This window comes from Gallus gallus, chromosome 28 (genome assembly GCF_016699485.2).
Source record: "Gallus gallus isolate bGalGal1 chromosome 28, bGalGal1.mat.broiler.GRCg7b, whole genome shotgun sequence".
NCBI lineage: Eukaryota > Metazoa > Chordata > Aves > Galliformes > Phasianidae > Gallus > Gallus gallus.
The window spans coordinates 5,144,025-5,156,327 of NC_052559.1; the positions used below are offsets into that span (position 1 = coordinate 5,144,025).

General features: G+C 49.2%; 1 protein-coding gene and 1 non-coding gene across 27 annotated transcripts in view; both read left to right on the plus strand.

Annotated features, from left to right (window-relative positions):
- The window catches only part of PTPRS (protein tyrosine phosphatase, receptor type S), a 125,036-nt gene that overhangs the window by 85,832 nt on the left and 26,901 nt on the right, over positions 1-12,303 (plus strand). For 14 of the 26 annotated variants that reach the window (XM_040653492.2, XM_040653495.2, NM_001389360.2 and 11 more), the window contains 5 exons: positions 3,751-4,056; positions 5,294-5,487; positions 5,924-5,950; positions 7,738-7,855; positions 11,309-11,899. The exons of 7 other annotated variants lie outside the window; for them this stretch is intronic. In XM_040653492.2, the coding sequence (XP_040509426.1) occupies positions 3,751-4,056; positions 5,294-5,487; positions 5,924-5,950; positions 7,738-7,855; positions 11,309-11,899 (1,236 nt within the window). The remainder of the gene's footprint in view (positions 1-3,750; positions 4,057-5,293; positions 5,488-5,923; positions 5,951-7,737; positions 7,856-11,308; positions 11,900-12,303) is intronic. 5 more of the 26 variants (XM_046904547.1, XM_046904551.1, XM_046904553.1 and 2 more) reach the window with 1 other exon arrangement.
- MIR6666 (microRNA 6666) lies at positions 10,895-11,004 on the plus strand. Its single transcript, NR_105535.1, has one exon. It is a non-coding gene; the product is annotated as a microRNA 6666 (primary transcript).

Sequence of the window (12,303 nt, forward strand, 5' to 3'; positions counted from 1 at the left end):
TCTGTCTGTCTCTTGCTGGGCAGTTTTGCACCACAATGGCATCTTGTCTCTGCAGCAGCAAAGCCTCCCTCATCCTCCTGCAGCCCGCTGATGCTTTCGACAGCCTTCTCCTCCTAGCTCAGCTGGCAAGCATGTGCATGCATGCCGCAGCCCTCCCTGCATTGCACACCTTTCTGCACAACACCCTTCACCTCCCTGTCAGGGTGGTTCCTCCTGAGCATCATAACCAAAGTAAAATCCATTAAACTAAAGGTAAAGTATATTTTTCTTCTTGAAGTAGCTGGGTTTTAACTCTTCAAGTACCAGAGACATAGATTGTAAAAAAAATGACAGAATCTCATGATTGGAGGAAGTAGTTTTGCCCTTTCTACCTAGCCATGACCATCCAGGGCTCATACTCACAAATTTCAGTGTGCAAAGCACGTGGCATCGGACGGGTGGCAGGGTGGGTGCTGTGACGCTGCATGTGTAGCCATAGAGGAAAAAGGAGGATTTCTTACCCTCTGTTCCTTCCTAAGAAAGGATGTTTCCCCTACCCCTTAGCTCTGCTCTCTTTCCCTTCCCCCCTTCCTCACAGTATATGAAGGGAAAAAAGAAAAGTATACGAAGTCTGTGGTACCTAAAGGGTTAAAAAACATTGTATTGTACAAGGTCAGTAAGGGTCATTCTTGTGGCTTGGACAGTCAACTTTAAAGCATGTAAAAGATGCAGTGCAGGTGAGTACTGGCTGGTCTCAAGCGGATTCACAAATACAGTCCACCCTGTTGCCGCAGGCTCACACACGTGTGTGGATGTGCACACACTGCCCTTTGTCCTGGAGCCCGGGGGAGGGCGGGGAAGGGTTCCCAAAGAGTTGTCTGTGTGGTGAAAAAAGAACCAACAGACAGAGCTGATGTTTGCCTGGGCTGCGGCTCCCTTCCAGTGAAGGGGTTTGTTGCAGAGGGGGACTCACAGCCTCCAGTCTGAGCTGCAGTACTTTCCCTCCTGCATACTGCTCCCACTTTACCAATTCTGTCCCCACACATGCATGCACATGTTCAGGGTCACACAGGTTGGTCTGGATTGTGAAGGAAACTCTCAGTGCCATGAACTCCCCTGATGCGTCTCCAGTATGGGCAGCCAGCACTTGGTGGCTGTTTTCATTCAGGTGCTGTAGTCAATGAGAGTGATGGGGAGGAGGTCCAGGTGGGATCTGGGCCTTCTCCCCCATCACCCATCCACCACTCTGCCTTCTTGACCAGAAAAAGAGCAAACGACCCCAAAAGGAGGCCTCCCTTCTGGGCCTCCCAGTAGATCCCCATGCTGGAGCATAGAGGGTGAGTGAGCGAGCGTGGCCACACGCAGTAGCTGCGGTGCAAACAGTGAACCCAAGTACCAGCTGGAGCTCCAGCTCTGCTTACTGGGACTTTCATAATGAGTTTCAGGATGGAAAGGGTAGGTCAGGTCAGACCCTCTCTGCAGTGGGTTTCTCAGCTGTGGTGGCTTTGTCTCAACTGCTAAGTAGGAAAGGTGGCTTCTAAAGCACCAGCCCCCAGTGGGGAATTAAAAGGAGCAAACAGCGCTGGAAGAGGGTTGAGTCTTTCTTCTCTATACCCTTAAAAGGACCTGAGTTGCTTCCAGGGTATGGGAAAGAGAAGCATACCTCCATTCTGGAGATGTGGGTGCTGCATCCACCAGAGCAGAGAGAGCTAAAGGGGGGAAGGAGAACCATCGGTGGGAATCTGCCACCCTGCTCTCTGCCCCCTGTACAGGTAGCTTACTAAATGAGAATAGATTGGAGACCCAAATTGCTGGAATTTGGCTGGCAGGGGGAGTGTAACTCAGCCAGGCAGCCAGCAGTGGGGCAGGGTGGCATCTGAAAGCCAGTCATGTGCAGAAACCCACCAGGAGCTTGGTCTGACCTCGTAGCTCAGTTTCTCTTGTTCTCTCGTAAGAAAGTCTTATAAGTTAGCAGTTGAAGCATGGAAGGTAGGTAAACAGACTGGGAATGTTCTGGAAAGAGTCACTTTTGTACCAGTATTATTTTATTATTATGATTTCCTTTCTGATGTTTTTTTTTGTTTGTTTGTATGTTTTAAATTATTGGCTTGATTTATGTTTTATTTTCAAGTTTGTTACTTTGGGCTCTGTTTGTTTCACATGTTGTGTGTTACTTTGCGTGGCTAGCCATCGCCAGGGACTGCACCCAAAATCTGCTGCGCTTTCTGACGATGAGGGCTTCATTCACTGCACTTAAAGGCTGCCAAAGTGTAGTAATAAAGCATGAAAGTAGGAGAAGAGCCCTCAAAACGTCCTAGCGGACAGGGTGCTCAGTGCTGCAGTGGAAGGAGCTATCTCCACCATTTTACAAAGCTTTTATTTCTGTTTAGTGGTGGCAAAAGCACGCAGCTTTCACAGCAGAAAGTGGGAGAAGCGGGACTTGGTTTAGCCGAGTCCTTACAGCAAGCTGGGCCCAAACATCTGCTGGTGACTCAGGGATGGGAGTCAGATGTTTGAAAAAAATAACTTCTCAGTGAGAGAGCTTTCTGTTGATTGGAAAAGGGAAATGAAAAAGAACATGGCGTTTGTGTACTCCCCTGCTGCTCTCATGTGATGCTTTGGGGCTCATAAGGACACCCGAGTTTCCGAGAGGATCTGCAGAGTATTAAAACCTATTTATTGCAGATTGAGTGAAGTGAGAGTTGCAGGTTTGCCATCCAAATTGATTGTTCCACTTACCTGGGCTGATTGACTGCAATTAGTGATTGAAAGAAGCCTGGTCTGAGATTGCCCAGAGTGGCCAGGTTACCACCGGGGTACAGAAATAGCAGACCTCCTCTGTCCAGCAGGCACCAGGCCCAGAGCAGCCCCGGACAAACCCACTCTCCTTGCAGTCTGATCACTGAGCAGCTCTTCCTGCCATCAGTCAGGGCAGCTCAGCAAATGCTGAAGTGAGGCACCCTGCCCTGCTGCCATGGGGAGAGCAGATTTCCAAAGGTGTCCTCCTGGGACTTTCCCAGGTATCCTGTAATTTGGACAGTGAGTGAAATGAGAGCCAGGCAGGCTGTAGCTTCTGAGAATCCCGCTGGTACCTGAATACCTGGGCAGACTCCTTTGCAGGACTTGTTTTTAAGCTCTCCTGTCTGAGCACTTGCCCTCACCCAGCAATGTAGGCTCTTTGCTTGGCACCTGACCACCACCACTCTGTTTTTTCTCCTTCTGCAGTCTGTACACAACTAATACCTTACATCTGGATGTACAGTCTCCTAAATGTACACCTTCTGGCCAAAGATTTGCTTTTCTTAGTTACTTTTCACATATCCCTTCAAGGAAATTTGAGATCCCAGAGACTGCACTTTGGCAACAAGTGCTTCACCAGCCAGGGCAGGATTTGCCAGACAGCTGTAAGGCAGCAGCTAAAAGGAAGGCTCTTGCATAGGGCGAGGCCCTGCAGGCTTGGTGGCAGACCCCAACGCAGTGGGGCCCTCGAGGCTAGCCCGCTCCTGTTTCAGTCCTTTGCTTTATCACATTTCAGTTTTGATGCCCATTTCATTTCTGTTGGCTTTTTTTTTTCTTTTCATTAAAAAAAAAAAAAAGACAACAACAAAAAGCTCTCTTCTTTTTTAATTTTATCTTCCTAAACCAAATTTTTGTACGTTTTATTTTAGATTTTTTTGTTGTCATTTTCTTTTTTTTTTCTTTTTTATCTTTCCCATCTTTTGTTTTTTTCCCCCTTCTTCCCCTTCCCTCCTGAATTTTCCCCCCTCGTAGAACCGTCTGCCCCCCCTCAAGACATAAAGTGCGTCAGCACCAGATCCACCGCCATTCTGGTAAGTTGGCGGCCGCCTCCGGCCGAAAGCCAAAATGGCGTCCTGGCCGGCTACAGCGTCTACTATCGAGCGCTGGACTCTGAGGACACGGAGCTTAAGGAGGTGAATGATATCCCCCCAACCACCAGTCAGATCCTGCTGGAGTCCCTGGAGAAGTGGACAGAGTATCGCATCACTGTCGTGGCTCATACGGAGGTGGGGCCGGGCCCGGAGAGCTCGCCAGTTATCGTCCGGACGGATGAAGACGGTAATTGCGCTTTTTCTGGTTTTGTCCTGGCTTCCCACATGTCGAATCCTTTCTTGTGGCTGATGTGAGAGCAGGGCCTGTGTGGGCCCCGCGCAGCCTTCGGGTGCAGAGAGCCGTCCCCCCATTGCCCCGCTGGGGCTGCAGGCCCTGGGCCTCCCACACGCTGCCCCTGACAGCTGCTCCAAGTGAGCAGTAGGAGACTGAAGCCAGAGAAAAGGAAGAGACCGCTGCCAGAAATCACTTGAAAGTGTCGAGACTTCTTCCCACACATTCCTTGTCACTTGCTCCTCAGACTGTCTGGTAGTGGTAAAAAGAAAGGGTCTCTTCATTAAAGTTCCAGAAAACTGTTAATGATGGACAGTTTGCACTCCAGCCCACTTTGGAGACTTCTGGCACAAACGCAAATGATGACGAGATTTGAACTTCCCCGTTATTTATTCAGTGAAATAAAACTGGGAAAGATGTGAATGTGTGTGTGAAGGGGGAGCAGAAAACTGACAGTGAGGTAAACCCTTAAATAATAATACCCAATAAGTCACAGTAGTCAGGTCTAAACTCAAGTTTTCTTCCTCTATCCCAAAGAAAAAGCATCAGAAGAAGTCAAGTAGGTTTGTCCCCAGTGCTGGTCTTGTTTCCTTTGCCATCTGCCCACATCCAAATGGATGGATACATTACTTAGGAATTGTGGTTTCCTTGCACATCAAGTTCTCAGGCACTGTTCTTTTTCAGTTCTGTTATTTCCAAAAATTGACCCCATGTTCCATCCCAGACATCTTTTGTTCCCTGACCTGAGACAGCACAGCTGCTGTCACCACCGGCCTGCCTGCCCTGCCCAGGAGGACTGGGAACTCAAGGGCAAGTCTGCCTCCACGTCCTCTCCACCCCAACATCCCTTTTCACATGGCCAGAGCTTTTCTGGCTCCTTAGATTATCAGCTTTGGCCTCAGAATTTGGTCTGGAGCTGTATGGCTGAGCAAACTGAGGAAAAAGGAGGACTAGCTGGGCTGAGATGGACCCGATACAGATCTCTGAGTGGTGCAGATTAGATCCCCCAGAACTGCTTCCCCATCTCGCTGAGTAAAGGCCAGATGCAGGCAGCGGGGTAACCAGGTTGATGTTAGATCTCTCCCTTCTTTCAGGGCTGTAGATTGAGCACACACATACCCCATAATGGAAGTTACAGGCTCCAGGCAGAAATCCCCAAGTGACTCTTGTTCATTCTGTCCCTTCCTCGCAGTGCCCAGTGCGCCGCCTCGGAAAGTGGAGGTGGAGGTCCTGAACTCAACTGCAATCCAGGTGTTCTGGCGCTCTCCAGTCCAGAACCGCCAGCATGGCCAGATTCGCGGCTACCAGGTCCACTATGTGCGCATGGAGAATGGAGAGGCCCGGGGGCTGCCCCAAATCAAGGACATCATGCTGGCTGATGCCCAGGTAAAGGCTCACATCCTGCTCCGACCTCTTTTTCTCTTGTGGAAGCCCTGAGGGGATGGGTGCTCCAGTCACCTTGTCTCATTCCAAGCAACGTATTACTGGAGAAAGGTCTCTGTGACAAAGGTAGATGTTGTCTTCCTGCAGTTCATTTGTGGTCCCAGAAAACAGCTACTGTGGGAGAGCATGAGCTGCTCTCCCAGCACTGAACTAAATACCGTCCATCCTCCTGTGTCTGGGATGTCTCTTAAGATAGACAAAGGCCACGATGGAATCTGCTAATTTCTCCCATTCTACTTCTTCCTTCACACTGGCCTGGTAACTTCTGACCTTGTGTGGCTGCTTGCTCAGGGACTTCTTCCTCATGCTGTGTCTCTGTCTTTCCCTTCTTTCCCCTCTTGTATTCTCATATGCAAAACCTCTCTTGTTCTCTGCTCAGTGGGAAACAGATGACACTGCTGAATATGTAAGTAAAAACAAAGAAAAATCCTCCTATCCGGGTTCTGTCCCTTCCCTCTCCCACTTCCTGTTGTGATGTGGTGTTTTCCTTTTTTTGTTTGGGTTTTTTGTTTGTTTGTTTTTGCAGTGCCAGTGTGCCTGTTTTAAAGCCTGTTGTTGGTGTTCCCATGCATTGTCCCTGCCCTGTTTGCTCTGCTCTGCAACCCTATGTGATTGTGTAGTTTGTCAGCACGTGGTGGTACTGCAGGGTTTTCCCTTCGGCTCTGGAGGAAAGACGAGTCTGCTGCTCCTCCACAGGGAAGCAGGTGGGACACTGAGGTTGGGAGGACCTTGAACACACACTAAAAATGGACTGCTCTGCCACCACCCAGCCTTGTGTCTGAAAAACAAAGTTAGATTGAAAAGCATTGGGCATTCAGAGCCCTATAACTGCCAAGGTAACAGCAAATGCTTTGTGCCCTGGAAGGGCCAGAATTCATAGGATACTTGTTCACACAAAGCCCTGAATTGCTGCTGGCCCTTTTGCCTTTCAAGTAGACCATAAAGTCATCTTGGCTGTTTGGCACTTGCTGCCTCTGTTAAAATGCTAAATGGTTTCAGTGATCTTATGGCTGCAAAGCAGTAGGAGAAAGCATTTCCTTGCAGGAGCGAGGTCCCAAGATAATACACTGCTACAGTGAATATGTGTGTATCTCCCAGAGACTGCTGAGCGCCCTACAAAGGCAAGGCTCAGTACACATGGAGAGGCTGCCTTGCTTGCCTAAAATGTTAATAGAACTCGGTGTGTGTGAAAGCAGGACAGGTTTTTTGACTCCCAGAAGGCAGACCCGTCTCCCTAGCTAATGGCTTCCAAACTTGATTGAAATCCTGCTGTTTTGAAATACTGCTTTTCCACCTCGTCCTCAGCTCTGAGGGCAACACAAATATTTTCAGCACCAGAAATCTTCCAAGTGCTGCCCTGTAATTTCATTTTTAAAGCACTGACGGATGGTAGGGATGAGGGGGGAAGAAGGCCATGAAACATGCACAGAATTCACATCTCCCTCCTTCTCAGAGCCTTGGAGAAAACCCTGCTGCAGTGTCCCCATCCTGTTTGGTTTAGCATGGATATTCTGTTACAGCACAGCCCTTGGAGGAGCTGAGTGTTTTATGGGGAAGGGCTGTTCTCAAGGCCCATCTTCCAACAAAAGCTTTTGGGAGCCAGGTGTGGTGAGGCTGATAGAGGAGGGAGGAAGGAGAGCTCTGGGGATTTGGCAGAGAGTTCTTAACCTGCAAGCAAAAAATGTCATCTTGCACTTTGTGTTAAAGCAATCTTTTTAATATTATGAAGGCATTATAAAAATATCTCTGAGGAGAGAAGGGAGGGGATGAAGGATAAAAACACGTAATCTCCTTGAAACCACTGAAACCTCCTCTGAGACGGCGTAGTGAAGAGGAACGCTTTGAAGAGCGCAACAGTATTTTGATGGCTGAAGCAGATTGTGTTGAGATACGGGTTATGTGAGAGGTAGATCTGGAAGGGAGCACATTGAATCAGAGCCTGCAGAAACACTCTGTGTTTACAGAGGGGCTGTTTGCGGCTGGGCTGTGCGTGCTGCTCACCAGAGGAACGTTGCCCTCATCCTCCTGCAGCTGCCACATCTGCCTAGTTACCCCTGAGTGCTTTGTGGTTTCAGATTCAGTGAATGTTCCTGCATGTTAGAAAAGACCCAAGATTCCCTCAAGGAGGAGAGATCTGCCTGTGTGTATGTACAGAAATATTTACACCATTTTCCTTTGGAATCTTGCAAACAGGAGATGGTCATTGCTGGGCTCCAGCCTGAGACTGCATATTCCATTACCGTAGCCGCCTACACCATGAAGGGAGATGGTGCTCGCAGCAAACCAAAAGTGGTCACCACTAAGGGTGCAGGTAAGACTCTTTTTTTGATTCACTGCAGTGCCCCAGTTTCATAACATCCTGGAGCAAAGAAGCTTCTTTCATCTCACTCTCCTCACAACAAATGCCATGCTGCCCCTGGAGAAAAAGTTATTTCTAGTAAGGCAGAAAATCCTTCATTCCTCAGAGGTAGTCCTCAGTAAATGAAAGAATTTTCTCTTCAGTGCTGCAGGAGGTTCCCACACATCCAGAAATACAACAGTGGACAAATTCTTTGCTTGTAATCTTGTGCACTATAAATTCCAGTGCACCAGAATTAAGAGAATCTTTGCCTGAACTGACCTGTGTGGTGACACTGGATAGATTCTGCAGCTTTGATGGTGGGCACACACATGTACCGTGGGGAACGGGAGACCTAGAGACCTGCTGTCATGGAGCTTACTTGCATAGAGCTGAAAAGCAGCAGAGCGACAGTGAAGGATTATACTGCCCAGCCTTCTCTTCTTCTAGTATCGTGCCTGAACATACCTCCCCTCTTTGCCTGGGACTAGTGATCAGCAGGGAGGAAAATAGTGACAGTATTGACCTTTTCTTGCAAACATTTCTGCAACCTGGGCTCGCTCTGCACATACCACCCAGATTCATTCCTCCCTTTGCCCTATTCTTCGTGGCAAAGTCTGTCAGCCTCAGTGCAGAGGATGCAGTGTCAAGCTAGGACAGTGGGGTCTGAAAGGAGTGACAAAGGTCACCAGGGTACTGCGTGTTCCTCCACACAGTTGTGCTGCAGGCAGAAAGGGGAGGTATGTGTTCCACCTGTCCTCTCAGCATCTGCCTTCCTGTGATTGGTGCTCTTTCAGACAGAGCTCTGCTATGCAGTATGGGAAAGGTTTTGTGTAATGGAGTGAGACTGTTGTGCCTGCACCTGGTTGTTGGACTGTGGCTACTTTCTGTCACCCCATCTTGCCCTTGCTCAGGCTGTCAGGTAATAGCTTTCTGCCCTTGTCATTTCTTTTCATTGTCTAGTCTCATCCCTGGCTGCCTGTTCATTTTCTTCTTAGTTGTGGGGCAGTTATCTTCATCCTGCCTCTAGCAGCTTCATAACTGACATCATCTCTTGTTTCTGGAAGAGTGTTTTTCTCTGCCTCTGCAGTGGTCAAAGGCCTTTGGTCAGTGCAGCGTAATTAACCCTGAGACCTCTGCTCAGGCTCTGGAGGCAGCACAGACCCTCAGCTTAGTGCACATGATAGAGAGGGCTCAGGAGCCTGAAATGTGCAAAACTGGAGCAGCAGCTGCCCTCTGTGCTGTTGTCTTTTTCTCAGTCCCAAGCTATGGTCCCATGCTACGTTTTCATCTTCAGACAAAAGGGGAATTCAGCCTTTCTCTCCTCTCTCACCGCTCCTGCATAGCTAAGAGATGGTACATAGGAGAACAAGGTTGATTTCCAGGACATGGGAGGAAATAGCAGGGTGTGTTTGGATGCCAGCATCCAGACTCCTGTCCTTACACTCTGTAGTGTCAGTGTGCTGCCAGAAGCTTTTTCCTTCACTTGTCTTCTTCTCCTTCCTCCTCCAGCTTTGCCACTGTGTCTTCTCAGTCTTTCTCTGGTTCTCTCCTCTCATGTCCTTCTTCCTGGGCTTTCTGCCTTCTTCGTTTTTCTCTCTGGAGCCTTTTTTCTCCCTCCCTTCCTTCTTCTCTTGTCACTCTCTTGTCAGCCTCTCCCGTGTCGCCCCATTAGGATTTGTAGTGCAGGTGATCAGTCGCAGAGGGATGTTTTCTCCAGCACAGCAACTATTACCCAAAACTCAATTTCCCCCAACTTGAAATAGCTATTAAAAAAAAAAAAAAATCTTTCAAATGGCTCTGTAACATTCTTATCTTCTTTGCAGCATTGAGTCAATATACATTCTGAGAAGAGAGATCTTTTTCTTTATCATTCAGGGCTAGTGGCTGAATTTAAATACAGTAATACATCCAATTTTCTCCTTTACTGTCCAAACCAATTGCAAAATAAAACATTTCCCCCTACTTTCTTCTCACCTTTCTCCAAAACAATATTTGTTGTTCAAATGTAATATTTTCAAGCTCAGCTGACTGTAGTAACATTTGTGATAAAAACAGAAGCATAAAGGTAATGGCATTGTTTTTCTCTGTAATGTGTTTCTTCGGTGTTTCCAAGAGAGGATCTCCCGGCGCTGCTCCCTGGGCACCCACTGGCAGTTCCAAGTGAATGAAGCATTTGTTTCAGAGACAGCGCCTCACCCCTCTGTTCACATGTCAGTCGGTACACTCAGCAGAGTGGTTTCCCTGGAATGACTGCCAGGATCCCTGCCACATGCAGCATCCTTCCCCGCCAGCTCCCTCCTGCTCACTTTGTTAGCTGCACTGCAGCTTTCCACCCTGCCAACTCTCAGTCAGACACGTGCTGCCAGAGTGGGCCAGGGTCACTCCTGTACTCCATTGTCTCTCCCTTTCCTGCTCAATCAGAAGAAACACCGAGGCATAGAGAAGGAAATTAGATCTCTGATAGTGAAGTGAATGTAAATGATGTGTGAGCTGCTGGAATTAATGCTCTGATTTTTCCAGCTTCAGAAACCTCTGGGCCTACACATGTCATTTAACTGTGGCAGTGAGTTTGCTCTGCTGTCGGGCTGAGCCAGGGCTCATTAGGCAGAGGCACTGCTGAGTTCCTGCAATATTCCCCAAACACAGAGGAACTAACTGACAGGGTGAGGAGGGAGCTAGCTGAAAAACACCAATACTCAGATGTCTTTTCCCTTCACCCAGAGGAGAGAAATTGCAGCATCTCTTCCTGCCCTGTGCCTTGCACAGATTTTGGGCTCTTGTTTCAACTCTCTGTGTGCTTCTCTGTACCCAACTGGGTGATCAGATGCCTGCCAGACTTACTTCAGCTGGCCTCGTGCCTGCTGCTCAGGACCTCAGGCTGCCCAGACTTTCCTTCCCTATCCTTCATTACTTCACCCGCAGCTGCTCTGGCCTTCCCAGCCTGAGCCAATCTGTTCCAGTCTCTTTCTGCATGAGTTGTGTTGTTTAACAGAGAGAGAGAGAAAGAGAGAGAGAACGGGAATTTAGGGGACTCCTGCACTCGTTCGTCCCTGCGCTGTGATGCAGTCTGCTCGGGTGATGAGGACAGGAGGATTCCTGAGTTTGTTCTTCCCAGCTATGGTGAAGTGGTCCAGTGATAAGAGGGCAGCAGGGCTCACCTTTCCTTCCTGAGGACAAGGAATAAAAATCCAGAAATGTGTAAGAACATCACAGCGGCAGTGCATCTCCTCTCTTAAACTTGCTTGAGACCATCCATGTGTAGAGTGGGTGGGTAGCAGCAGCCTGGGTTAGTGAAGTGCACAAGGTCAAGGTGAAAACTTGCCACCAATTTGAGGAACCTGTGCTGCAGCTCCAGAGTCTCTACATCTCCTCACCAGCCACCCTGTCCCACACATGGCTGAAGCTGTTTCTGTTCTCTCCCAGTCCCAGGGAAGCCCATCCTGTCTGTGCACCAGACAGAGGAGAATACTCTTCTGGTGAAATGGGAGCCTCCATTGGATGCAGAAGGCCAGGTGATAGGCTACCGGCTCCAGTTTGGCCGCAAGGATGTCGACCCCCTGGCTACTTTGGAGTTCACTGCCCTGGAGGATAAGTACACTGCTCCCAGCATCCACAAAGGCGCCACATATGTTTTCAAGCTGGCCGTGAAAAGCCGGGCTGGCTTTGGGGAGGAAGCTGTGCAGGAACTCACCACCCCTGAAGATATCCCCAAGGGTTACCCCCAAATCCTCGAGGCGAGCAACATCACTTCCATGTCGGTCCAGTTTGGCTGGCTCCCCCCCGTGCTGGCCGAGAGGAATGGAGCCATCGTCAAATACACCGTGGCCTACCGGGAAGCCGGTTCTCCCGGCAACCCACTGGAAAAAGACCTGCCCCCCTCCCCAGAGAACTCGTACACCCTCAACGGCCTCAAACCCAACACTGCCTATGATGTTAAAATCCGTGCTCACACCAGTAAAGGCCCCGGGCCGTACAGCCCGACCGTCCAGTATCGAACGTTCCAGCTGGATCAAGGTAGGACTTACCGGTTTCTCCTCCCTCTCTCTCCTTGTAACCGGGGCTGGTGCCAGGAGGCAGAGAGCTGGAGAGGTAAAGCCAGGCACAGCCAGGCTCGTGAGTAAATGCAGAGCACTCTGGTTTCACGCTCAGTCCCTCAGCTCCTTTCTGCCTTGTGCCAGGTAAGTCTCTTTTACCACTTTCTTCTAAGTTAAGTCCGGACACCCTCCTTTCACTGGCACCTGAAGTATGGGGCCAGTCGCTGTACAGGTGGGAAGAGCATTTTCTTCAGCTTTTGCAAACAGCCGAAAGAAAACAGAAAAATCAGAAAGCCTCAAATGTTACCTGGGATGGGTTTCCTCACCTGAGCATGCTCAGAAAGCCAGCACCTCGTTGCCTGCAGCAGCCACCTAGACCCATAG